The sequence below is a fragment of the Fimicolochytrium jonesii genome (genome assembly GCF_025526975.1).
Source record: "Fimicolochytrium jonesii strain JEL569 chromosome Unknown EV422scaffold_18, whole genome shotgun sequence".
Lineage (NCBI taxonomy): Eukaryota > Fungi > Chytridiomycota > Chytridiomycetes > Spizellomycetales > Powellomycetaceae > Fimicolochytrium > Fimicolochytrium jonesii.
In genome coordinates, this window is record NW_026515685.1 from 164,617 (window position 1) to 189,607 (window position 24,991).

At 53.7% G+C, this 24,991-nt stretch overlaps 9 protein-coding genes across 9 annotated transcripts; 3 read left to right on the forward strand and 6 right to left on the reverse strand.

The window, feature by feature from the left end:
• Window positions 1-82: 82 nt before the first annotated feature.
• On the reverse strand, window positions 83-1,100 carry EV422DRAFT_498214 (RING/Ubox like zinc-binding domain-containing protein; the record flags this gene model as incomplete). Its single annotated transcript, XM_053067999.1, has 3 exons — window positions 83-674; window positions 754-866; window positions 1,002-1,100. The coding sequence occupies 3 exons, from the start codon at window positions 1,098-1,100 to the stop codon at window positions 83-85; spliced, it is 804 nt and encodes a 267-aa protein (XP_052924034.1).
• Window positions 1,101-2,970: 1,870 nt separating this feature from the next.
• EV422DRAFT_568992 (uncharacterized protein) lies at window positions 2,971-4,626 on the reverse strand (the record flags this gene model as incomplete). Its single annotated transcript, XM_053072712.1, has 5 exons — window positions 2,971-3,278; window positions 3,372-3,827; window positions 3,907-4,241; window positions 4,323-4,433; window positions 4,505-4,626. 5 exons carry the CDS (start codon window positions 4,624-4,626, stop codon window positions 2,971-2,973), a joined length of 1,332 nt encoding a protein of 443 aa, XP_052924035.1.
• Window positions 4,627-5,375: 749 nt separating this feature from the next.
• On the reverse strand, window positions 5,376-6,860 carry EV422DRAFT_535220 (uncharacterized protein). Its single transcript, XM_053070729.1, has 2 exons — window positions 6,359-6,860; window positions 5,376-6,281 (listed from the first exon to the last, which is right to left on the reverse strand). The coding sequence occupies exons 1-2, from the start codon at window positions 6,638-6,640 to the stop codon at window positions 5,508-5,510; spliced, it is 1,056 nt and encodes a 351-aa protein (XP_052924036.1). The 5' UTR covers window positions 6,641-6,860; the 3' UTR covers window positions 5,376-5,507.
• Window positions 6,861-10,369: 3,509 nt separating this feature from the next.
• EV422DRAFT_118973 (uncharacterized protein) lies at window positions 10,370-11,995 on the forward strand. The gene is made up of 7 exons (XM_053064651.1): window positions 10,370-10,465; window positions 10,553-10,574; window positions 10,644-10,769; window positions 10,833-10,991; window positions 11,067-11,383; window positions 11,442-11,651; window positions 11,720-11,995. The coding sequence occupies exons 1-7, from the start codon at window positions 10,460-10,462 to the stop codon at window positions 11,903-11,905; spliced, it is 1,026 nt and encodes a 341-aa protein (XP_052924037.1). The 5' UTR covers window positions 10,370-10,459; the 3' UTR covers window positions 11,906-11,995.
• Window positions 11,996-12,290: 295 nt separating this feature from the next.
• On the reverse strand, window positions 12,291-13,658 carry EV422DRAFT_599080 (uncharacterized protein; the record flags this gene model as incomplete). Its single annotated transcript, XM_053073651.1, has 2 exons — window positions 12,932-13,658; window positions 12,291-12,855 (listed from the first exon to the last, which is right to left on the reverse strand). Exons 1-2 carry the CDS (start codon window positions 13,462-13,464, stop codon window positions 12,291-12,293), a joined length of 1,098 nt encoding a protein of 365 aa, XP_052924038.1. The 5' UTR covers window positions 13,465-13,658.
• A 380-nt stretch (window positions 13,659-14,038) lies between these two features.
• EV422DRAFT_568996 (uncharacterized protein) lies at window positions 14,039-15,839 on the forward strand (the record flags this gene model as incomplete). Its single annotated transcript, XM_053072713.1, has 2 exons — window positions 14,039-15,588; window positions 15,665-15,839. The coding sequence occupies 2 exons, from the start codon at window positions 14,039-14,041 to the stop codon at window positions 15,837-15,839; spliced, it is 1,725 nt and encodes a 574-aa protein (XP_052924039.1).
• A 238-nt stretch (window positions 15,840-16,077) lies between these two features.
• On the reverse strand, window positions 16,078-17,900 carry EV422DRAFT_119052 (uncharacterized protein). Its single transcript, XM_053064652.1, has 8 exons — window positions 17,503-17,900; window positions 17,199-17,221; window positions 17,051-17,111; window positions 16,853-16,924; window positions 16,670-16,726; window positions 16,499-16,590; window positions 16,188-16,425; window positions 16,078-16,117 (listed from the first exon to the last, which is right to left on the reverse strand). Exons 1-7 carry the CDS (start codon window positions 17,553-17,555, stop codon window positions 16,322-16,324), a joined length of 462 nt encoding a protein of 153 aa, XP_052924040.1. The 5' UTR covers window positions 17,556-17,900; the 3' UTR covers window positions 16,078-16,117; window positions 16,188-16,321.
• A 746-nt stretch (window positions 17,901-18,646) lies between these two features.
• Window positions 18,647-20,399, forward strand: EV422DRAFT_535242 (uncharacterized protein). The gene is made up of 6 exons (XM_053070731.1): window positions 18,647-19,144; window positions 19,219-19,418; window positions 19,500-19,623; window positions 19,695-19,941; window positions 20,029-20,133; window positions 20,222-20,399. Exons 1-6 carry the CDS (start codon window positions 19,107-19,109, stop codon window positions 20,327-20,329), a joined length of 822 nt encoding a protein of 273 aa, XP_052924041.1. The 5' UTR covers window positions 18,647-19,106; the 3' UTR covers window positions 20,330-20,399.
• A 1,065-nt stretch (window positions 20,400-21,464) lies between these two features.
• On the reverse strand, window positions 21,465-24,862 carry EV422DRAFT_621266 (uncharacterized protein; the record flags this gene model as incomplete). The annotated part of the gene is made up of 5 exons (XM_053074132.1): window positions 21,465-22,736; window positions 22,820-22,987; window positions 23,058-23,291; window positions 23,375-24,159; window positions 24,655-24,862. 5 exons carry the CDS (start codon window positions 24,860-24,862, stop codon window positions 21,465-21,467), a joined length of 2,667 nt encoding a protein of 888 aa, XP_052924042.1.
• Window positions 24,863-24,991: the final 129 nt, after the last annotated feature.

Consider the following 24,991-nt stretch of genomic DNA (forward strand, 5'->3'; position numbering starts at 1 on the left):
GCAACAGGTCTTGCCCTAAATGGGGATATTGTAGCGTCAGCAGCGGCCCCTCGTACAAAGGCGCCTTTGGGCAGAAACGAACTCACCAGCTAGCGGTGGCAGGCAAAGCGCTGCCTTCCTCTTCCTCCTTCTTTTCCTCACCAACGGTAGGGAACGGCATGCGCCTCGGATTCCGTTCCCGGACTTGCATTCTCCCCATCTCAGCGGCCGCAAAAGCATCCGGCTCATCGCCGTGCTCGTGCAGAAACTGACAGGTAGTGACCGGGCATTGCTGTCCCTTGAGAAAGTTTGAGCAATACCTGGTCGTGCCATATGTAGCACGGACCAGCTTCCCATCATAGACGTTCCCGTCCACCGACTCGATCGCTCTTGCTGCGTCCTCTTTCCGAGCATATGTGATGTAAACCCCCGTGTTTGGCGGGAGATGCGATACCACCGGCGTGTGGGCGTGTGGTCGTCGGTTGAGGATGACTTTCACGATCTTTCCAAACTGACCAAAGTACTCCGGCCCTTTAAGGACAGTCTCGCTGGTCGTGACTTTTGGAGACAGGCCCACGACGTATATCAGCGTTTTCTGTACCGCTTTGGCGTTGGTGAGATTCCTGCGCGAAAGTTGATCCTGTTCCTTTCGCTCGCGTTCTTTGCGTTTCTTTATCGCTTTTATTCGGGCCATTCTACATAGACAAAAGGGAAACAGGGTTAGCGAGGGCCTTGAGAATGCGACTCCGTGTGGGAAGTTGATGCTTTGCTTACTCTTCGGGCGGTACGGGCTTGAACTCAACTGTATCTTCCGAGTACGGCCGCCGACAAGCCGGGCACAGCCCATTGAGATTCTCCTTGATATGGTTCCAACAGAATCTGCATATCTAACAAATTGGACAGAGAGCCAAAGATCGTTAGCATGTCATAGCAAGCCATTCTCGAACGTGATCACCCGGAAGGAAAACCGCTGACGCCAAGATGGAATTGCCGACGCTAATCCGGACTTCACCCTTTCTTACCTGATAGCCACAAGGACAAGGCTTGAAGTAGCGGTCCGTGACATCTATCTCCTCCATACACAGGGGACAGTCGAGGTCCTCTTCGTCGGAGGACGCCATCGTGTAGGGTTGTTCGTTTAGTGTCTGCCGTCGGGTGGATGTGCGATCTTCAGCGGCCGCGGTCGACGGTTTCGGATGCTGAAAGGCGGTGGGATGTCTCGTTTTTTTCCCTCAGATCTCAAGCGTCCAAACTCCCGAGAGCGATACTGATATGCACCTAGAACGTCTAAGTCTCTGGGTTTGTTGTATCTGCGGTGTGGAAGGTGAGATGCCTGACGGTGGTCATACAGAGTGTGTATGTGCGGTTTTGCGGTAGACCTAGAAAAGGAGGGGAGGTTATTTTAATTCATAAACAGTCACGTGCAATCCAGAAACCTACCACAGGTGACAGGACAGGGAACGCAGCAGGGAACGTCCGGGCAGGCGACAAGAAGAGGGTTGGACGACGCAAGGGAGTTATCGGTATGATAGAGGACTGGGGACCCGTCCCACAGAGCTGTTGGATGCAGTCGGGGCCGTCAAGTCTGGATATCATCTCAAAGGACTGCGTGGACGTGTGTGACCACAGCCGGGAGGTCGGCAAGGTGCGATGGGCAGATATGGAAACGGATGGCGACCTACCCAACGGAGCCGCGGACCTTGGCAGGGGATGTCATGGCCTTACTCCTATTGCTGAATACTTCCGCACGCTTCAGTATTAGCCTTGTGGCTCCTGATGTGAGCGCATCAACCTCGGGATCGCCCGTCAACGTGGGGATTGCGCGATTGAACCAGTGCCTCCACTATCAAAGCCTTGGCACTTTTGAGAACTCAAAAGCAGGAAGTGCGGTGAGAGGCAAGAGGCAGAACACCATGCCTAGTCGACCAGGAAGCTTGGCTCTTGCTTTCAGCAAGCTTATTGAAGTTGCGAGATTTTAGGCATTACCGGGAGCTGCAGCGGGGATCAATGCGCAATTCGCGGCGCTTACCCAATGTACTATGTATGCGGCGGAGACCATATGTGGAAAAATCGAAAGACTCAAGGAAGAACATATCGCAGAATGAGGTGAGCCGGAGATGACAATTTGAGCGACGGTGAGAACCAGAAAATCACGCGATATGCGGCCGTCGGCGGCCTCAAATCCCCGTCCCGTGGAAGCCGTCCTTTCATTGCAGACAGCTTATGGACAAAACTGTCATCTGGTCGATTGGTACTCTACTATGCGTTTGAAGGCCATCATTGAGGTTTTCTCAGGAAGGTGCTGCCCATGGACTAAATTTTGGTGGCGCTTGGAATGGCATCGCGCACGGTGGTCCCTGCACATGGCGTGGTTGAGTTGCAAATCGGAAGGTAGAGACACGTTTGCCAACCGAGCGGAATTTGCCATAAACCTAGGTTCCCACCAATCGGATTTTGAATGGCCATTTTGGCCCGTTTACCGTGCCATACCGGTATATGAACATCGAGCTTCCCTCCGCTAGGAGATCCTTTCCACTCCTCTCCTCGGAAACCGCAAAAACGAGTTCCTCAGCCACATTGCATACGTCTTGCGTGAAGGGCTTCGACCGCGAGCAAAACCCACAGTCTCACAACCGACTCACGAAGGGACGATTTGCGAAATACTCTGCTGATTGAGTGAGCGGGGCCATAACTACGTTTGAGATGGAAGCATGACCGGGGAATTCGAGGAAAACAAGCGACGTCGAAAGACCATCGCTTGCAGATGTCAGCAACCCTCACCGCCGACACCCGCACTTGCGCAGGTCAGCAATTCAGACTAGATGGCGTCAAACGCCTTATGCCTTGAACGCTGGATCAGACGATTCAGATTATACTATGTAGAAAGCGCACACATGTCACAAGCAATTGACGAAAACACTCTTCAATAACCTAAATACTATATCTACTTCGATAAAAAGGGTGATAGCGCCGTAAGGGTATATGATCTACCTACTTAGGGCCGGCTTGAACAGGTTTGCCCTGCGGTCCACCAGGTCCACCAGGTCCACCCTTCCCACCCTTCTCACCCTTCGGCGGTCCCGGCAGGCTAAACTTGTAATCCGTCGCAGCTTCACGAGACCTCAGAACCGCCGATGTAATCCGGTCCATGCTAGCGTCCTCGTAGGTCTTGAGGGCGGCGCTGAAGTCGGGGGTTTGTGGCTTGATGGACATGCCGTAGGCGAGGGAGATGGACGTGTTGAGGGCTTTGGCTACTTCGAGGGCGTCCTTGAGGGCTTGTTGGGCGCCTTCGCCTCGGACTGGTTGGAAAGAGACAAAATGGGAGAGTCAGGTAATGTGTCCTTCTTGAGCGAGGGCCCCGGTGCAAGAGAGTGGTTGAAAGCATAACGTACAGAAAGTCATTGGGTGGAAAGCATCCCCGATAAGCGTCACGTTGCCAGCGGGGAGTGGTGCGGGAATCTGATCGCGGACAGGGAAAGGCGGCAACATCTGAGCCGGATCCTGTTTCTCCACAATCTCCTTGAAATCGGGGTGCATATCCGCGACAACAGTCTTCGCCATCTCCAGCCACTCCGTTGGCGTCTTTTCCTGCAAGTCCGTCCAATACTTTGCATCAGCGGTCGTCGGATCGGTCCAGGAAAGGATCCAGTAGTATCGCGCCTTTTCCGTCCGAATGTATTGCGGCGCGATGAACAGGCGGCGATCTTTGCCGTACGCCATACAGCTTGAGCGGCCGAGCGCCATGAATTTGTCATAATCGGCGGGGAGAACGTCGAATTCGCCGACGAGGATGCCGACGGGGACGAAGCTGAGTGGGGGTGGGGACGGGGCGTGGACTTGGTCGCGCACTGGAGAGAGGAGATTCTTGAGCGAATGCATCCTTTGACAATGATAGACTCCCGACATAAGGCGAGAATTGATGCATACCTCGGCTCCTGACGCCGTCAGCGCCGACAAGTACATGGCCAGTGGCGGTGGTTCCATCCTCGAAGTGAGCAGTAACCAGCCCATTCGATTCGGTTTCGTATCGGGAAAACTGCTTTCCCCATGTCACATCGATGTGGGACATGAGCCAGCTCCTCAAGGCAGCGCGGTTGACACGGAGGAACGAACGAGGGTTGTTCCCGCCGCGCCAAAGAACTTCCTTGGTGTTGGCATCGTAAAATGCGGATTCGGATGTCAGGCCGAGCTCGGCCTCGACGGCGGTAGCGGCGAGCGGAGGAAGGTCGAGGGAGAAAGCGGGAAGGAGTTCTCCGAGAATCCTAATCCATTAAGAGCGTGATCAGCAACCGATTTGACGGATGAGAATGCATCAAAGGACGTTTCACATTGCAAAAACCTACCAGTTCATCGAAAGCGCCCAACCTTGAGGACGGATTTCAGCGGAAGCGTCCCGTTCGAAAATCTGGTAAGAAATTCCCTGTTTGCGCAAAGCTTGGGCAAGCGCTAGACCCCTGATGACCCAATTTGGCAGTTCAATGAAGCGGCCCCTTGAAAATGTGTGCATTAGCGCTGGATAACTCACCCAATGCCAGCACCGATAATTAACACTGTGGGTGTCTTGACGGCGGGGCTGTCACCGGCGTGGCGAATCTCTTCGGGCAAGGGTGGGACCCCGCGGACAGCTTCGACAATGGCCTGGAGCATGTTGGCAGGAGGGGATGGAGGATTCGGTAAAAGAGTTTGGAGAGGGTAGGTGCAAGGAGGGAGAGGGAGGAGGGAAGTCTGAACGTTGAAGGCGGATGAGGAGGCGGGTGGTCGGGAGAAACCCTTTTATATGACATTCTGATTCTGGTCTACAGTACATCATTTTTCAACGTGCACCGATGAATACATATTTTCTCTGATAATCGACTCCGAGTCCGACGAGTCTGCGGAACTCCTTAAGGCGGAACTCTTGAAGACGGAATTCCAAACTTCGAATGATCTCCGGAGCCTCAGCAGGCTGGCCGCAGGTCAATAATAAAGTAGCAATTCGGGCTCGGATCTGCAACACATAATGTTACACAGCAGGGCTGAAAGAACGCCCTTCTCACCGGCAACTCGGACACACGGGGATGGTCGACATTTCCTCCATGGAGTTCCAACTTCCAACGTTCTGCTGAATACTTGCTATGTACCTAGTCAGTCTTGACTCTTGAGTCTTGACCGCCGGCCGGTGACTTCTGGGTTGCACAGGGAGGCTCAACAAAACGTAGATATCTATAATCTGGCATATTCGGAGTGTTCGAAACTCGGGCTTATCGGAGGGTGGGCGTCTTCTTCGGAGGTCCATGGTCCGACTAATACGTAACAAAGCTCCAACTTCTCATTTAAATCGGAAACTGTCGAATGTGACAATTGACAGCGCGTCTTCGAGCGGAGTTAATGACTGCTCCAGATCCCAGCGAAGAACGTAAGAAGTGGGAACAAATGATATTGAAAAATTCAGGAGTCTTAAAAATCAAGGGTATAGTGTATCAATAATCAAATATCAGAAGCTCTACTACTCAGTTCTATTTAGGAGTCACTTTGCTGTTTTTCGCGCCTTAACGCAATGGGATGGCATCAGGTTGAGCCTGCTGCTGTTGCTGTTGCTGCTGTCGCTGCTGGTCCATCTGCTGTTGCTGCTGCTCTTCCAGCAACGCCATGCGAGGCACCGTCGACTTGGGGGAAGACGCCGCGCGCTGTTCCGACATGGGAAGCAGCTTGACGTCGGTCTTGACGGCCGGGTCCTTCGCGAAACTGTAGGACGCAGCGACCTCGAGCTTGTACGAGATCTGAATGAACTTATGGTCGATCGATGGGGGCAGATCAGCGGTGTGGATCTGCAAGTCGCGGACAACTGTCTGGCGCTGGCTGCCGGCTCCATCAACGCGGCCTTCGCCGACGGTACGGTTGATCACCATGTCGGGAACCCCACGCTCGCCACTGATCAGCTTTATGCGCTGTTGGAGCTTCGCCTTGAGGTGCTTGTTGGTCTTTTTCGACTCATTTTTGCACTCGACCGAGAGTTCCATGGGGGACCCGAGAGGGAAAGCGAGCGTAGGCAAGTCGACGTGGATAGTGGACGATCCCTTGCCGAACATGAACTTGTTGGTGTTGCTCAAATCCGCGGCCTGGTGCTGGACTGAAGGCAGGAGGTGCACGTGGACCTTCTCCGACTTGGGATCGAGCCCCGCCTTGTCGATCTTGGCGTACATCTTATATTCGATCTCGGCTTCATAGTCAAGACCCTTTTTGTTCTTCAGCTTGAAGGTGGCAGGAAGATTCTCCGGCAACTGCAGCTGGAACGGGAAGTTGTGGGTTCCCTTGGTAAGCTTCTGTAATGCGCGGGAAGGAAAAAGGTTAGATTACGCTTTGATATATCTCTTTGCATTGTCTATCGCCGGTAACGAACCTGAGGACCGACAACCATCGCCTTCACTTTGTCGAACTTCTTCTCCTTCTTGAACTTCTCCTTTTCCTTCTTTTTGCCGCCATCGCCGTTATCGACTTCCTTCATGTACTCGTACTCGATTTCGGCTTCTCCATGGAACTTTATGGTGATTCCCTTCATCTCGAAGCCGCTGTCCGAGTTCACCTGCACAGTGATTGTGCCGGCCAACGGGCCGTCGCCATTCGAGTATTGTTTGGGAATGTTTATCCACACCTTCGCGCCGGAGATCAAAGCGTTCAGCATGTTGAGGAGCTGTGCCGGTTAATCGAAAGGTAAAGCTGAGTGAATGTAATGGACTTGTAGTAGATGAGCGTGATGACTGGAGGAGGGAACAGACGACTTCTCGCCTTTTTATGCTTGTTCGCAACATTGGCCATGCCTCATGGGAAACCTCTGTAATTGCATGAGCCAATGCAGTCGTCCATTCACAGTCGTCCATTCACAGTCGTCCATTCACAGTCGTCCATTCACAGTCGTCGTCGAGTCTCTTTTTTTAGCATGAACCAATTCAGAACGTGGGCGACTGGCACTTTCACGTCTCTTTTTTTGGGAGCAGAACTCCCTTTCAAAAGAAGAGCAGAACTGTCGTTCATGTCGGTTGAGTCCTCCAGTAATGGAGAATGGGCTCTTCAAGATTCTAAATCTTTTCTACCAATAAAAGCCGCTGAGAACAATCCAAATTGCAGTACACACTGCGGGGATCCCAATTTGGCACCAATGCCTCCAAAAACAGCTTTTCCTGAAAAATGGGCATCCGTGGCACAGACGTACCAAAGCTTACTCGCATTAAACTACGGATCAGCGCGTGAAAGCAGTTGGCTCGCACTGGAAATCGCAGTTGCTCATGCCTTTCTCCGCTGCGGTAATCACGTGTGTGACAAACCCATTTGTTTTCCCACGCTTCGGCTTCGCAAAACGAACTCTTGGAGGCGCCTATACGAGAAGTGAAAAAAGGTGCCCCGGTGAGGCTCTGCTGCCATCGATGGGATGGTATAAAGACCGGAAATATGCGAGAGGATAACTGGTAGCACCACTCCAGTATAAAGGTCGAAATAGGTGAACGCAGGTGGTAACCGAAGGCACGCTGGTGAGGGTAATGCAACGAAAGGAGCTTCTCCACTTTGGTTTTTTTTTTCTTTCCTTCTTTGAAAGCAATGGCCTGTTCGAGATCTTTCTACGAGTAAGTGAGCCAGTAGCTTAGCTCTTGACGAATACCGTCCCTTTGTTCCCTCGACTTTTGTGGCAGCGAGCGTCCTAGACGTAATTAGGGGATCAAGGCATGGGGGAGGTGTACTTTTGGGTCAACATTGGTCCCCAGAGGCGTGCAAAAAAAACGTCTGTAATACGATGCAACGGTCTGAACTAGCTGTCTGGGAGGGAAATACTGTTTGGCATATCGGGAAAGGCCAACGCACGGAGCAAGAAAAACAGGGGGCGGACTTGCGCCTGAAAGGGACTAGACCAGGATGAGCTGTCAAACGGTGTCCAAGGGATATTTGCGGGGTTTCCGACAGCCGTCGTCCGCATTGATTCCTGTGCGGTCCTGTATACTTGAGCAGGCAGGCATCAAATTACCACATTGGTCCTCCAGCTCAGAAGTCGCCCTTTGGAGAATGACGTTGAACGAATCAGCGTCAAAGCTTTCGTACATAGTATTCAAACTTGCCTTTTTGGAAACGCAATTACAAAACCCTGCAACTTTGAGCTTGTCGGTAAAGGTTGGACCGTTCAACAGCTCCATGGCGATGGTCAATGTTAAATATGTTGATCTCCTTCACACGGGACTCTGCCAGGTAGTCAATGGGGCGATTTCTTACCTGGAAAACCTCCCGAAAGGAAGACGGTCCGGCGAAGTCTGTCAGGAAGCGAAGCGCAATCGTACCGGGAACTCCGGAGAAAGGGCGTACATATGGCCAACACGAGAGCTCATTGGCTAAAAAAGAATGTAGGAAGGATTTTGCTCGGGCCACGAGCAATGCGAGCCTCCGATACGTACTTCTCTGGACAGCTCCAGAAATCCTGACGGGAGAGAGAAGCGTCTGAGGCGAGTAAACGTTATCCGCCTGCCAAGGTTCCAGGAGCGGTAGACGTTCATTGTACTTTATCCTATCCTGAATCGACTGTATTGCATGTTGCCCGGGATTGATTCACTCCACGCTGCCCGCTTCATATTATTTCATATTTCATATTCATATTTCATATTAGACGTGCGGCACCACAGGGTCGCGTTACCGGCGTGATGAAATTCTCTGGAAAGGTTTCCTGGAACTACACAAACGTTGAGATCTGCTCAAACCGGGATCAACCTGATCTCTAGTAAAGAATGCCGGGGATGAAGATCGCACTGATACTTCGAACGCGCCAGAGATCGGCAGATCGGCGCATCCCCCCCTCGCCGAGCTTACAAAATGCAGCCCGCTGGAATACGTTTTCTGGAACGTATCTACGACATTACGCACCAATTCCAGGTTCCTTGGCCATTCTTACCCGGTCATGGGAGTTGGCATTAGTCGGAGTAAGGTTTGCCATATATAAACGTCACGCGTCGACCGAATACTCGGATGCAGGTCCCTGTCGAATTCGTCCCTAAGCTGTCAACCCTGAACCAACTGAATAATGCAAGGGCATTACCTTACAGTTGGAGCAAAGCTTACGAGGCCGACCAATAATGGAAAGACTTTTGACCGACATTGGCCCGCACCCATCCACATTTATTTGTAAGGACCTGTGGAAATCATAGAAGTACCTTTAAGAGGCCGGGTCACATTGTTGTTGCAGATTGGACATAGACCGCCTCTAGGATGGCTCAGAAGGGAGGGTATGATCGTCCGTATATTAGGCGCACTCGCTCTCAACGCAACGTTGGGAGGAACCCTCAGGCAAACAAACAGTCTGCCTTTGAGAGCCGACAGTATAAAAGGTGTAGCCGGATTGCCCGCCCGCAGTGGTAGGCTTAGCACTCTAGATATCTCAAAAACCTTAACGACATCTACCAAGTGTCTGCATATGCAATGCACAAGAATTCGTCGATAAAGTCAGCGTCGGTGTCGGTGGCGGGAAGTACACCAGCGCCGTTGGAAGGACTCGAGAGTCAAAGAGAACTCACAGCTGCACAGCTGGCGGAAGAGTCCTCCAAGAAAGATGCGAAGACATGGCTCCCAGCTATACCTCTCACTGTCTTGGCGCCGATTTTGGTCGCGCTCGCACTCGTCGCCGTTTTGTTACCGGTAGGAGGACTTTACGGAATCATGCGCATTAGACCCTGCCTGACCAGGTGCGATTTTTTTATTCGGCTGAAGAATACATACGTTCTGACAAACGCCAGCGATACTTCGACATCTTACCTTGCTGGCAAATATCTATCGCTCCTCATGGAAGATGTTGGTATCATGTGCCGGCCTCATTTGCTGTCGGAAGGATACCTGAACACTTTCTACGCATGCTGTTAGGTGAAAGCGCGTATCGAAGCGCCCATCAAGGCCCTTGTTCCAGTGTAAGTAGATTTCTACGGAATTACATCTCGTCGAGACGAGCGCTCTCAGTCCTGCGGAAATTGCAAACGTGACTCGATGTCTTTGCCCTCATTCAGTACCCAAGCGCTTGCCAATTCCCCGGATATGCTGGCGACCATGAAAGGGGATTTGACGAAGCTTCAATACAGCAACTCAATAGCGACTATGGCAGTCATTCGAGACACTTACAACCTCGATGTGCTCCTCTGCGTAACAGCGTCTTGGAAAGATGGCTATGAGTATGCAACGTGGACTTCCCTGTAAATGCGTCGCATCCCTAACCATCTCATTTGCAACAGTAACACTTACCCTCCCACTACGGAATATGCCTACCAATCATGGGTAACAGCGTCATATTCAAATCAACTGCGGTCGAATCCTGACACATTCCTCTATGCAGATCTACATGGCTAGAATCGGGAATCTAACCGTGGCCTTGACCTTGGACAAAACTGGTAAGTCCCGACATCGAATCTTTCGGTAGGAGCTCAGAAGTGCTCATTCCAGCCTTGATTCGTCGAAACTATTGAACCATAAAGACCCCAACACGATGAAGGTGGGTTTAGTTTCAGTAATGCAGCGCATGCCTTGCATCTCACCTCACACGCACATCCCCCTCTCTCGATATTGCTATGTTCGGCAGACGTGGATGTTGGACCCAGCCAGTAAGTTTTCATTGGGCGTTTTGAAACTGCGATTGCCATCCCAAAGGCACTCACGTAAGATCTGCTCAGCGAAAAAAGTTGCGAATACCACTACGCCTGTACCAGGGAAAAGTATCCCGGTCAGCTCAGTGCTGTCCGATACATCTCAGATGCAGGTCGGGACGGTGCCTACAGTGCGTACACCTTACTTCCGAGGTGCGTTCTTTGCAGGGATACTGTGACCGATTGGCATGGCGCACCGCTCATACCGAACTGCAGTCAACAGGCAGAATGCGGGCCTGATTGCCGGCCTAATCGCGACACAGCGGTTCGAACCTGAGACTGCCCCACTGCCATTATATGCTTGCACTGCTGGTTTCCAGGCTGACAAAGAATACAATACTATGCTTCGAACCGTGAAGGCGATCAACAGCAGTGGTATGACAAGAGTCCCACAAATTCAGCTATGTAGCATCATATCTTTCTAACCTGCGTATATGCTTTCACCTCTAGTAATCGCTATGTTCGAGCTCGATCAATTCCGAATTCTCGCGAGCAGCAACATGGTCCTTCCCGGAAACGCGAACGAGTTCAGTGCCAGCGGCACCTTCTCTTGGGCGAACGCGGCACCCGACGCAGTCACACTGGAGCTCCGGGACAAGCTGCGCGCACGGTTCAACAACGACACCAGTCTCGCCGTAGCGTCTGTCGCCTCCATGCCTTCGTTTGAGATGGACATTTCCGATTCGCGATGGATTGTCAACATCGGATTGCCTGCATTGAGCGCTACGGATACCTTGATTTTGGTGGCCGCGGTTCCCAGGTCTGAGGTATGCAAAAATCGAGGATCCATCTTCCCGCACGACCATTCCCTAAAAGGACCTGTAGATCTACGGTGTGATCGACGCCGCGCGAGCTCGCAGTCGAGGAATCTCGGCAGGCATCAGTGTGGCCGCCGCCTTCACGGTTGCAGTGGTTTTTGTCCTCGCAGTGCTCCCATTATACGCTCTTGCCAAGCAAATGGAGCAGCTCACCAAGCTGGATTTCGGAACCCTCGAGTCGTCGGGTGCGTTGGAGAAACGCAGTTTGATCTGGGAGGTACGTCAAAGACTGCTTTGATACCTGCATTTTTGTCTTTGTTGATGTGCCCTTCTACCACTCCCCAGCTTCGTCAAGTGCAGATCGTATTCGGCACGATGGTGAAAGCATTCGCGGGCGCGATCAAGAAGAACAAACAAATAATGAACAAACAACAGTCAAACAGCCAAGTAGGCGCTGGTACCCGCAGCGCGGGCACCGCCGCAAACCAGAGCCGCCAGGTGCTCCCGGTTGGCCGTTCTGCCGCACTTTAACTATATGTGTAGGGGGCAAGGTCTTCTTTGCAGGAGACGCAATCCCATATATCTGGTGCTGTTATCTGGTTTTCGTAGGGACGGAAGAAAAGCAACCAAGTCTGGACGGCTAGATTTCTTGATGCTTCGTCTCTACATACCATTATCTCGTGTGTCACTAGCTCCTGCAACTTTATTTAATGGGGGACGTTGGGGATTGCGGCTTTGAGCTCTTCTCGTCAATGCGGATTGCAGCAACAAAGCACTGCAAGCTCTCACGGAGATACGTTATTTCCATTACAAAATCTTTCCTTTTTACAATGGCCTGCCAACATCGACCGGCAATGAAAAACCTCCAACACCGCGGATATGAGTAACAAGCAGACAGCGCTCCCTGGCTACTCGCTCATTGCCTTATATATACAACCGACCCACTCTCCGTAAGCCCCCCTACGCCCTCGATAATCTCGCAATCTTTATCTCCATTCATACGGCACCATACACGACTTGCAACCGCCGCTCGCCATGCTTCCAGATCCGCAAAGCCGACAGAAACACGTCTAGCCTCCTGCACGAACCAACAGACCATCGAGACCATCTGCTTGAGACTCGTCGGGGTGATGTCCGGGCGTGTCTTGAAAAGAATTTCATTCACGCGTTTCCTCAAGGAGCGGGCGTCGTAGGTCATATCGATGTTCTGGGCCGCGAGGATCCACAGAGGCGGGATAGCGAGCGAAAGGAAGAAGTGTTCGGCAACGCGGTGAGCTGCGAGATGGGTAACGAGCGCGGGTTCGCCGCCTTGGATGTCGGTGTTGCATTCAGAGCAGTAAATCGGGATTGGGGCGTCAGCAGGTGACCAGGGCAGACGGTAAGTCTTGGCCTTTGCTCGCTGTTTGGCCTGCAAAGGGTATCGGCAATGCCATTGGTCATCCACAATCCAGTGCATTTTCTTGAACCAATACACGGCGGCTCTGAAGGCCTCGATCATCTGTCCGTCCGTCAAACAGTTGTTCTCCAAACCACTCAAAAGCGTTTGAATATTGTCACTCGAAAAGGCCGCCAGCGCCGTCTTCGCCGCGTGGAGGCCTGTAGCCGCTTCTTTCTGCATTGTGGTCCAGCGCGATGCAGGTGAAGAAGCGCGAGAGATCCAGGTTGAGATCGTCCGGGCGGCGTGTGTATTGGAAGAGAAGGAAGCGGCGGAAGAGCTCCTGGTCGTCGGTGATGTGTTGCACGTCGATGCGGTAAGGGAATTTCAGTGTTTTCCTGAGACTTGCAGCCTCGCTCTCGCCTCCGTGTTCGCTTTCACTCTCATTCTCCTCTTGGCCGTCAATGAAGGTGTACTCTTCCGAGACGTCGTCGTCTTCTTGTTCCATGGCCTGGTGGTTGCTATTCTCTTTGACGAAGTTCGTGTATGCGTCAAAGAACAGTGACCAACCACGCAGAATATCCCTGTGCGCAAACATGTCGGGCACGGATTTGTTATGATCGTCGAAGACTACAAGCGTGTCGGCCGTCAGACTGTTGTTGAAGTCCGCCAGTTGACGATGCGGCAAGTCTTCTCTTCCGGACGCCATTGCCATCGGCTGGTCTTCCGTTCAAGCTGGCCAGAAAATTTTACTTTGACGATACGTGGTCGTTATTGTTTGCGGAATGATTACGGACAGTCGCTTTCTTATTTCGGAAAACGGAACCTTTAAGGCCGGCAATCAACGAGAGACCTTTTCGGGTAGCCATCTTTTCTTCCTCATTCCATTGCCTTGTTGGTCTGTCCCCGAGAAGTTCCCCCGTCCAAGGCCAGCGCGTGAATATCAGGAGTTAACGGTATTTCGACAGCGCGTAACCTTTATGCCGTCACCTCTTCACCCTCCACATCCTTCTTTTCCCCCCGTCCCCGCTCTGACTTGGGGCATCTAAGAAACCTGCAAAGTCCAGGATATCCCACGTGCGACGACGCTTGATGATGGCAGTTCGTTTCTTGCGACGGCGCACTTGAATTCCTTTCCGATTTCCATCAAACTCACATACGACGATTCTTACCTCCGTCTCGCAACCCTGAACATATGCACTCCGTCTCGCGAGCCTGCAATTACTACAGATATGGGTCTATTTCAGATGAAACAACAGAGCACTGATATTGGCACGACAGCACCGAACATGGCACCGGCTCAAATCCACCCACCCGCCGCATTCCCACCGAAAGCACACTCACCCAGCTCAAGCCGGTTTGTTTTGGACGGCATGCACGACTACGATGACGAACCCCTTCCAAACCCCATCATGCCATCCTCTTCTCAGTACCCTTCACCCCAATCCGGTATCACGTCTCACTCAATCCGTGCCCACGCTGTCGACCACGTCAACGACGGTTCCTCGTCCTCAGACGAAGACAGCGCGAGGCCTGTACTCCACAACAGCGCGCCGCACAATCCTCCACCCCTTCTCACGGCTGCAAAGACGTCGCCGGCCCAAACCCATGTTCGAACCGTCGTATACCCACGCAAACCACACCTAGAACCACGCGATTTTCACAAAGACGCGGACTACGATAACGGCATGCCATCCCAACTGAATGGACCCGGTCACACCCCTCTACGCCGCTCACTCACACCGACCCAGATCCGTCTCTCGGCTCCAGACCCACGCATCTCGGACCCACCCGATTCCCCCCGCCTTACCAGCCAGCACAGAGTCGAATACAGCTCCTCATCGTCAAACGACGCCCCAGTTCACGCCCCCTCTCACCAACCCCCCGCCAACGACCTGGTCCAGCGACACGTTGGCGCGCGGATGTATTCGACCCCCGTCGCGGGGACGGGGATGTGGGCTTATTCGTTTGCGGATGTCTTGTTGAGTGGTGAGGAGGAGGAGTGTGAAGACGAGGAGGATGAGGAGTTGGCGAGGGCGGAGCGGGAGGGTAGGCGAGAAGGCGTTGTTCTGGTTCGTGGGACGGACGATCCGGGGCGTGATCAGCCCATCATCACCGGAGTGAACACCGACCCCATCCAACCCCAAAAACGCAAGCGCCGCTACTCCCCACCCCCGCTAGACTCCGACTCGGCCGACGCCGACTTTGCGCCTCGACCAGGAGACGACGACGATGATGACGAGCCGAGCGAGGATCCTGCTTACAATGACTGGAGGGGGAGCAGGAAACGGAGGACGGGGGGTCCGCCCATGTCCACGCCGATGCAGATGCAGAAAGGTTCCACACACACGCCTGCCGCGAGAGCGAGCCCCCCGAATGTGAACACTGGGCGCGATACCTTGATGAAGAGCAGGGCGACGGGACCGGTTGGGTCTCCGCAGACGAGGCGACGGGTCGTCGATGTGGGGATCAAGGACGATCGTAGGAAATCCCACCACTGCGCGGGGGCGGGCGATGGGAACTCGGCTGTCGTGGATGACACTCCCCGAGTGAAAACACGTGTGCCTGGCTATAAGAACCCCCTCTTTATGCAACCCGCTCACAGGAAAGCGAAGACCGTCATCGACCTGACTGAGCCCGACCCGGATGTGAGCGAGGATGATGCGCGTAGGAAGAGGGTGGATAAGTGGGTTAAGGATGAGGACGGTGTGATTGATGTGGATGATTCGGATTCGCGGCAGGTGAAGGACGAAGCGCGTATGAAGGGGAGACAGGCGCCGAAGAAGGAGGTGGCTGGGAAGGTGGTGGGTGAGAGTAGTGGGTGGGGGAGGAGGCACCGGTATGTCTTCCTGCACATCTTCGCCCAACATCGCATCAAAAACGCATTTGCTCAAAATGCAATCTCTACATCACAGAGCCTGGTCCACCGCCGAAGACGCCGTCCTCCGCGACATCTGCCGCCCGACCAACCGCCGCGACAAGACATGGAGTGCGCTCGCGTCAGAGCTCAACAACCACTTTGGGCGAAACGCTCCTATGCTGCGGTCGAGGTGGGAAAGGATGTGCGCCAATGGAACGGCGACGAGATGATGTGATGTGAGAGTGCGCACCGAACGAAAGACGGAACGATGTGTGTCTGTATGATGGAGTTCTATTCGATGATCCGGCGTATGATGCTCACCGATTGATGGAGAGATGTCGTTATGTGATTGCTCGGCGGTTGTCACTACCAACAAGGGATGAGGGAAGCTATATATAGCTTTTTGAGGAGGGAGGAACAGTTACCATCCATCCTGGTGTAGGAAGGTAGTCGTAGTCTTCAAAATGTGAATTTACACATGTCCACATCAACCGGCATGTGTTCTTGTCTATCAAAACATGTTTTGTACGTTACAAAGAGAGAGAAATAGCAAAGAGTGTTCGCTTGAAGTACTGTACCATCCCTCCTCAAAACCGATCAACATCCACAAACGAAAAACTGTACGTCCCGCTATCCTATATTTCCGTCCCCTTGTCGCCGCGACACACTCCCAATGCAGTCCAGAACCCAATATCCATGGGGGAAGAACTAATCAGACCAACCCCCTCCCGCTAGCCCCGGCAGCAGCGGCGCCAACGCCTCCGCCGCCCGTCATGCCCGAACGCTCCAGGGGTTCCTTTTTAAAGACGCTGATGACTGCACAACCAAGGAGAAATCTGTCAGTTGAATTCTACCGGCGAATGGAGTGGCGGAATAGGGGCAAACGTACAGTAGAAGATACTGGTAAAAGACAGCGTTATCGCAGCGATGATGAGCGTTGACGCGCTGGAGAGGATCGAGAGCCACATTACGACGGCGAAGCTGTGGAATCAAGAAGGGGAGTAACGGTAAATATCTGAGCCGAATAAAGAAACTGCGTCGGCGATGATGGAATACGTACACGGCATACAGGATCGATCGGAAGAGTGTGTTTTGAAAGAAGCGTTGGAAGGCGTCACTGAAGGGAGACGAGGGGGCATCAGCGCCGAGAGCGCATTCCAATTGAAGAGCAAAACCGGTCCCTCCCAAACGCTCGGTTATCTGCTCGCGAAAGAAATACGCGTTCTATCCCACTACCACTCACATCTTAGGTCCACCAGGGCAGCACACCGTAAGCAGCGGAATTTCCAGCCATATCATGAAGAAGGCTTCGATCCTACAAACCGTCCAGGAAAACATTAGTTTCCACGCGCATTCCCTCAGAACATTTCATCCCCTTTTTTCCTCCCTCTCGCTCGCGCTCTCGCCCTTTCTCTCTCCCTCATTGCATATCGGCGCATACCATGCCAAGATCGCAAAGAGGAGCAGCGAGATGATGTTCGTGATGCTGAATATTATCAGAACTGTGAAGATCGAAGAAGGGAAGGATCAGCTTTGGCACTTCTTGCGATCAACGGGGGTGGGGTGAGGGTAGAGAAACAACTACGTACATAGCACTGATAAGATCGCCGCCCTGAAAAGGGAAGAGGAGGACGAAGATCCGGTTAGCTTGACGTAGGCAAAAACTCCTTACAGGCGAAAGACGGTTTCGAGGTTGCAGTGCAAACCGTTAAGTAGAGGCTCGCTGCCGATCGTGGAACGCTCGCTAATCCCAGCCAATCTTCCTCATCTGAGCAACTTTGCTCATTTGGCTTCCGCGCTGTTGCCTCCGCATGTCAAAGCTATCTGTTTTCACCCCGGGGCACTCCCCTACATATGCCCATAGATTGCAACCTCCCACGCAGGAATACATACCACTGAGCGTAGATGGTGAATTTCCCCGACTTGAGTTCCGATCCAAGGGACATCTTGGCGTTTTGTAAATGCGCGTGGTGTTTTTTGTTGTGGTTGGGGTGTGAAAGACGTATCGACGATCGCAGAGGGGGAGTGGGTGGAGGAAGCTTTTTTTACACGGACACGGAGCCGAGATGTGCCAAGGCTGAGGAATGTACTGTATGTATAATAGCGCCGTGCGGGAAGTCAGAGTCGGGGTTCCTTTGCGTTCGCCGGTTGGAGTTTGTTCTGTGGGGTTGCAAAGCGTCTTGGCAGCAGGAGTTGGCTGCGCAGTGCTACGCGTTGGACGGGCGGTAACCCTAACCCCCCGCAGTCAGACACGGCATCTTGAACACGAGTACGCAGAGGTTAGACACAAAACACGGTGTTTCCAACAATAGCGCCAAGCTCTCGCGCTGGATTAGCTACGAACGGCGAGGGGCTGGGACATCGAAGCACATTCGGTGGGTTGGAAAGGACGTAGGAGAAGAAGTGCAACGTCTTCTCGCGGAGGGCGCATAAGACAAGAAGACTTTGGGCGGCCCGCAATCAAGTCGGGTTGGCTCGGGCAACATCGGGTTGGTTCAGCTCCTGTTGATTGAATATTGCAGCCCGCTGAGACGGTTTGGTGAGCGCTGTAATACTTACATCACCCAAGCAAAGGGCGCGCCCACGTTTGATGACTTGGCGGAGACGAGTCTCGCTCGGCAAATACCGTGCGTTACATGCATACACGTCGCTTGGGCGTATTCCCTCCCACTCGTCCATCGAGTCGTCCGCCTGTAGATATTTCTGAGAACGTTGCTGTGAATGGATATCCTGCTGACGACCCTCGAGACAGTGGTTATACGGATGGGCTCGATATTGGTTTTTTCCACCTCCCACGCAATTTTTGCTACAACTTTCAGAAATACCTGCCGACTCATTTTGGAGTTACATGGGCGGAACGAATAGGCTTTGCAAAATGCCTTCGTCAGGTGTACCGCTGGAACTCCCTTCAGGTGGTAGTTACTGCCAGATTCCAATGATTCCAGAACCCAGAATTAGCGAATACCGTCGGGATGTGACTCCAATAGGGGGCAACTTGTAATTGTGAGGGCGGGTCACACGGTAAACACACGGCGCCCTGGGAGCAGCAAACAATTAATGGGCCCAATTTGGGTGAGAGCAAAAGGGTAATTTGGGAGATGCGCCACCTCTTCCGCTCCGAGCGCTCAATGGAGGGCCTTTGTGCGAGGAGCGCTGCGACGGTGACAGGCGGCGGTTATTGCATTGTGGAAGACGATCGCATATCTCACCCCTGCGACCGAGGGCCCAACCGCAACTGAGGCTTGCTCCCCATATCGCTCGCTTACAGAGAACCCCCAGAGAACCCCGCATCTGCCTGGCTGCAAGGCCCATCATACCCGCAAACCCACGCTATTTAAGTAGACCCCCTCGCACTCGGACCAGCCCCACGTAGCAACGCCTTGGTCATCCGCCCCGTTTTCAACCGCCCACTTTCCCACTATTTGCACTCAAGCCTCGTTTGCATTTCGGACTTTCCCACCGTAAGCCGTTTGCATTTCGGACTTTCCCACCCTCCAATGGAAACACCGCCCGGTTCACCACTGCCGCCGTGCCGGTAGGGCTTTCTGTCACTACTCGTCGTTCAACAGACCCATTCGTCCCGCTCACCTTCCACGTTTTACTTGCTAGGTGGCACGTTAGCGTAACAAACTGCATAGACAGTGAATACTTTGTCGGACTTCACTGGGTGGCCTTCTCGCTAAGCCTTGTCGCCTCAATACTCGGGTTTTGGAATCTGTGGTATCGGCGTAGACGTGGGCACAAGATATGGAAAGATGGGCTTACAACGTTCGACTCGTATATCGCGCTAATGACCATATATGTAACGGGTGAGTGACTGGACCGTTCGTATTCGGTCTTGTCGTTCGTTCAGCTTCTCACGTAACCTTTCTCTCTCACTCTTTGCTCAGGTCGGGTGACACATAGCGTAATAATAGCATCCGGACACATGCCAAACATCACATTTGCCCAAATCATCCACGACATTCCCCACTCCTTCGCTTTGACAGGGATGTGGGTCTACATGTTATCAGTGTATGTCCCGTCCGATCGACTTCTGCAAACGCTCCCGGCCGCTGAAGCAATCCTAACCCTCATTACTTCAGAATCGAGATGACGCCCGCACACGCCACGAAATTCTGGCTCCCGAATGCCAAACAAATCATTTGGATCCGGCGGACGGGATACTGCTATCAGATCTTCGTCATGACGCCTTTAGTTACGCTATGCGGCCTTGCGTGGGACCAGGGCCATTGGGACAGATTCGTGACGTTGACGGCGGTTGTGTATTGGGCTTACGCATTTGATTGCGGGATGCTGGGGTTGGGCTTTCTACTGTTTGGGTGGCAGATGGTACGTGTTGGGGTTGTCCAAGTCGGAGAGGGGATCCGTCTATGGGATAAGTTTCCAACACCCGTACCCGTTCTTCTTCCGAAACAGACCCGCATCGCCGCGACAACGTTAAGAGACCTGAAAGCAGGGGGTCAGATTGGCACCGTGGCAGGACGACGGCTACGAGCGCAGATAGAGAAGAGCATCACGAAGGTGAGAGATTCGACAGAGGTCCAGCGTCATTCACTGACGCGAATCATTCAAGTCTGACCGTTCTACCCATCATCGTCCCGCGGTGCAGATGAAAGCAGTGAATATCTCATTAGGTCTAGCCATGGCATGGTTTGCAATCATACTGCTGTTCTTTGGCTTCCTTCAAGATCAGGTACATAACACGAAACACCGCTAGTGAAAAGTCAACGCATGCATCAAACGATACTGAACCTCCATGCGTTTAGATATACGGGGTAACCTGGTGGTCCAAAATCCAAGCCATCGGCTCCGAACTCTTCGGCATATCCGCCGTTCTCTGCAATTTCGTAAGGCAACATTACCACAAACTATACAAACCTGGCGCGACCACATAAACTAACCCACTCCCTCCCCATTCAGTGCTTCATCGCATGGGCAGACTACCGCGGAGACGACAGCGACGACGCCGCGACCATGGCGGCGGTCACGGGAATCACCAAGCTGATGGAGGGGAAGGTGGAGGACGAGAGCGATATCGACACCCATGGCGGCCGGACCGCGGGAGCGGGGCTGTGATCTGTTCTGATCCGATCTCCTCTCCGCCGGAAGCGGAAGCAAGTGACTCCTATCCACACGTAGGAAGCGACCGAGCGACGTCACTATACCCATCGACCAAGCTCTCATCTCGCCTCCCCTTCCGCCATGACTTGTGCACATCAACACCCCTAACCTAGCTCCACGGCAGCTAGTTCCAGACAATGTTTTTTGTTTTTTTTTGGGTAGTCGGGCCGCCTTCCCCTGTTGTAGGGCACGTGGTGGTCGTTTCGTTCGGCGGGGAGTCCATTCGGGTTTTTTTTGGTCACGGTTGCGGGGGCTTAGGATTAGCATTAGTGGGACTGCTGCTCGTGTTTGTAGTGGAGTAGTGTAGTGGATGGACGATGAGGGTAGGGGTTTCGACATTCTGCTGGGGGATGGGTTTTGGGCGGTGCCAGGAAATCAAATCGTGCCATCGTCCACGTGCGGCCCTCAACATGATTTTTGAAAATGGACATGCACATCAAGCACCATGACAAAACTCAACTCGGGATCGTTCGCATCTCAAAAGGGGTCTTTGTGCATCTCAAAAAGGGGTCTTCGTGCATTAAGTAAAGGGGTAAACGAAACAAAAAAAGGGGGGGGGGGCGGGGACATGTAAACAGACGAACCAAACTCTAAGAAAAACAAAGACAGAACAACGGGATCCAGTAATTCTAGTGTATAATATACAAAACCCAAGCTCTCAACCACTCCCTGCACCGGTACCGGTCCTGCGTTTACGCCGTTGTGGTGTCCCAGTCAACCGTGGTTTCGCTCTACTCAAACAACGCCACGAGATCCTTCACATGCTTGGCAATCTCATAACTAACCTCCGCACACCCCTGGCGGTCGGCCTCCCTCGCGCGGCGCTCCAACCCCTCCACCGCGCTGCCCATGATCGTCAGCAAGATCTCCGCCTGCGGTCTGACATCCTCGTCGATCATGTCCATGCTTTTGGTGGTCTGTGTGGTGATGTGGGTCACGGTGGATGTGATGAGCGGGATGGCGGCGGGGATGTGGGTGGAGGCCGAGCGGAGTTGGGTGAGCAGCGATGTGATGTGGGTGACCAGGGCGTCGGTTTGGTCTTCCAGGTAGAGTTTCAGACTCAGCGGGTCCAACGGCGCGGAAGTGTTTGAAACGGTGGGGCGGGCGAGGGAGGGTGCCGAGGTCGAGGTGTACATCAGTCCCGAGTTCGAGGGCGAGGTCACCGTGGCTGTTGTTGTGGGGGAGTACGGCTGTTGGTGTTTGGGGTCCGGTGAGGTGTTATTGATCCGGAACGATCGGGTGTCGAGCGGGGAGAGCGGTGTGACGGGCGGGGAGGTATCGGTCCCCATATCCATTCGTCTTCCGTTCATGTTGTTGTTCCGCGCGGGCCCGCCCTCGGTGTTTAACCTTCGTATACACTCCAACATATCCACGACGGCGCTTTCCAATTCCTCCACACCCTCCTCAAACGCGTTCATGAGCTCAACCCCCTTCCGTCGTCGTCGTCCGCCCCCATTGGCGTGTTCCTTGGACACGTTCATCAGATTGGTTAAGCGGTCCGTGAGGGTGTCCCGCGCGTTGGCGACGGCGCGGAGAGTGGGGTGGGGAGCGCGGGAGAGTGTGCCGCCGATCTCGAACGCGGTGGAGCCATACAGGCTGTCGACGGTCGTGTCAGCGGACTCGGTGATGGCTTTTACGGAGATGATGAGGTTGCGTAACGGTCCCAGTACCGCTGTGGGTGGTTGTGATTCCGTGTTGTTGTCGGGTCGTACTGTGTCTAGCAATATTGCCGCGGCGGACTTGTAGGATTGGAACAACGGGTCGGCGGTTATTGGCGGTGGTTTGGTGTTGGAGGTGGTGGAACGACTCGCATCCTGGGAGAATTTCCGGCCGGAGAGGGCCGTGGAGATTTTGGAGAGTGGGGAGGAGGAAGGTGTTGGCGAAGGTGAGGGTGGGGCGGCGGAGGATTGGGAGAAGAGGTCGCCTTTTGCAGAGTCCATGCGGCTGCGGGCGGCGGATTCGGCTTTGAGGGCGTTTGCTAGGTCGGCTTTTAGTCGCTGGACCTGTGTGAGAAGAACGACATAAGGTCAATTCGATGCTTTCTCAATCGTGGTTTCTCGGAATAGATTGTGTAACCCCTTCCTACCTCCTCCTTCAGTCCCCGCATGGTATCAGCATCCCGATCCCTCTGCTCCAGCAAACTCTGGTTCTTTTCCGTCAACAGCTTCACATCCTCTAATAACTGCAACTTCTCCTCCTCAGCCGCTGCGGCCTGCTCTTTCGACGAGCTCGCTTCCAATCTCGCTTGCAGGTCCTGCCAAAACAAAAGGGTGAGAACACGCTTCTGGGAGGTTTCATCACAACAACGCCCCGCGAAAGCCTACCTCCTTCTCCCTCCCGACAACCTTAACCTCCTCCCTCACGGCATCATAGTCCTCAATTAGCTCATCATATTTCTTTTTCCACTCCCGCGCATCTTTCTTTTCCGCCTCCAGCTCTTTTTCCAGTTTCAGCACGTCGTCCTCGAGCCGGTCGTAGTCTTCTTTGAGGGGGCGGGCGTCGAGTTCGAGACGGAGGGAAGCGATTTGGGACTCGAGGGGGCGGATGCGCGGGTCGTCCTGTGGAAGAGAGAGGTGAGCATGCCTGGAAAAACAACACGAGGCGCAACGAGACATAAGAATGTAATCCCGGAAAAACTTACGAAAGAAGAACTAGTAACGCTAACATTCCTCGGCGGCGGCACACTCAGATTCGCTTTACTCCCCCCTCGGTCACCATACTCACTCCCCCCAAACTCACTCCTCGACTTGCCCCCACCAGCCCCCACCCCGGGAGGCGGCGGCGACATCATCGCCCTCGTCAGAGACCCCTCACTCCTCACCGTCATCGCATCCCCCCTCTGCGGTCGTCCGCCCTCACCGCCCGTCATCTCCCGTTCCGCGTTCCGCGATGCGCCGCGGCTAGGTACCGTCCGCGTCGTGCTGGGGAGGGGGACGGGAATGGAGCGGGTTTCGTACTGTTGTTGGGTGGGTGGGGGGATGGATTGGAGGGGGAGTTGTTGGGGGCGCGGTTGGTAGGGGGAGATGCGGGGTGGGGCTGAGGGTTCCATTTGGGTGAGGGTGGGTTGGGAGGGGCGGCGGTAGGATTGTTGGGGTGGGGGCCGGCCGATGGGTTGGGGGTAGCCTTGGGGTGGGCTCATGACGCGGTTGTCGGGGGGATACCGTGGTTGTTGTTGTTGTTGCCCGCGGTAATCGCTGGTGGATGTCATGTTTCGTGCGAGTGGTTGTTGGGGTTGTGATGGTGGTGGGCCGTTTGATGGTGGTTGCCGGCTCTTGTATCGTTCTACGATCATCGGGAACCGCCGCTCTAGTTCGAACAGGACCTCTGCGGCTAGCTCTTTGAATCGGAAACTAGGGAGGGATGCTAGCTTTTGTCGTGCCTGGTTGCGTTTCTCTGTAAACTCTGATCGAAATGGCAGGAAGGGGACTGTAAACCGCGAGAACCGCAAGAGGGAGGTGGTTAGTATACTTTCGACATGAGTCCGGAGCGAAGGCTGCTTCGCTCGCAAAAAGATGCAACGCTCGCCGCTTCGCTTCGCTGATGTTGGTCGCCGATGTGTAATAAAAACGATTGTTCGCTGTCGCTCACAGTTAAAGACAGGGGCTCGCTACGCTCGCCTAGAAGGAACGATTGTTCGCTGTCGCTCACAGTTAAAGACAGGGGCTCGCTACGCTCGCCTAGAAGGAACGATTGTTCGCTGTCGCTCACGGTTAAAGACGGGGGCTCGCAACGCTCGCCCAGAATTGCGCCTGCGGCGCGGAACTCGCTAGCGCTCGGTATGACAGTGGACTCGCTTTCGCTCGTCGTAGACCTAAGTAAACCCTCAGCAACCCTGCTGCTCCTCGCTTCGCTCGCCGCAGAACATTCCCTCTATCCCTGTTCTCTGTCCACTTCCTATTCTCGCCCCCCCCCAATACATACCATCACCGTCGCCCCCAACCCTCCTAACACACTCGTCATAGACGTCGGTCGAGAGTTCCCCAAACTGGCCACTGGATAGTTTTGCGAGTTTATCCTTTGCGCGTGTGCGTGCTCCTCCTCCGTTATTATTGCGTTGCTGGTCTATTAGAAAAGAGTCGAGGTAGCGCTTCACAAGACTGTAGTGGGTAGTGAACGGTTCGAGTGACATGGCGGTGGAGGAGGACTACTTGGGAGAGGAGTTTTGCTGGTGGGGTATATGGGGGGTGGTAGTAGTAGTAGTAGTGGGGACCAGCCACTGTTGCGCAGTGGGAAGTCCGTTCGAGCAAGTCGGTTATTC

Excerpts from the sequence above, each read along its gene's own strand:
- EV422DRAFT_535220 (XM_053070729.1), bottom strand. The coding sequence starts at position 6,640 with ATGCTGAACGCTTTGATCTCCGGCGCGAAGGTGTGGATAAACATTCCC. Across the intron at positions 6,282-6,358 it reads CGATGGTTGTCGGTCCTCAG|AAGCTTACCAAGGGAACCCA; the intron begins GTTCGTTACCGG and ends CGCGCATTACAG.
- EV422DRAFT_535242 (XM_053070731.1), top strand. The coding sequence starts at position 19,107 with ATGGAAACACCGCCCGGTTCACCACTGCCGCCGTGCCG. Across the intron at positions 19,145-19,218 it reads TCACCACTGCCGCCGTGCCG|GTGGCACGTTAGCGTAACAA; the intron begins GTAGGGCTTTCT and ends TTTACTTGCTAG. Across the intron at positions 19,942-20,028 it reads TACTGTTTGGGTGGCAGATG|ACCCGCATCGCCGCGACAAC; the intron begins GTACGTGTTGGG and ends CTTCCGAAACAG.
- EV422DRAFT_118973 (XM_053064651.1), top strand. Across the intron at positions 10,992-11,066 it reads GAAGGCGATCAACAGCAGTG|TAATCGCTATGTTCGAGCTC; the intron begins GTATGACAAGAG and ends TTTCACCTCTAG. Across the intron at positions 11,384-11,441 it reads CCGCGGTTCCCAGGTCTGAG|ATCTACGGTGTGATCGACGC; the intron begins GTATGCAAAAAT and ends AAGGACCTGTAG.
- EV422DRAFT_119052 (XM_053064652.1), bottom strand. The coding sequence starts at position 17,555 with ATGTCCCTTGGATCGGAACTCAAGTCGGGGAAATTCACCATCTACGCT. Across the intron at positions 17,112-17,198 it reads GGCGATCTTATCAGTGCTAT|TTCTGATAATATTCAGCATC; the intron begins GTACGTAGTTGT and ends CGATCTTCACAG. Across the intron at positions 16,591-16,669 it reads CGATCGATCCTGTATGCCGT|CTTCGCCGTCGTAATGTGGC; the intron begins GTACGTATTCCA and ends TTGATTCCACAG.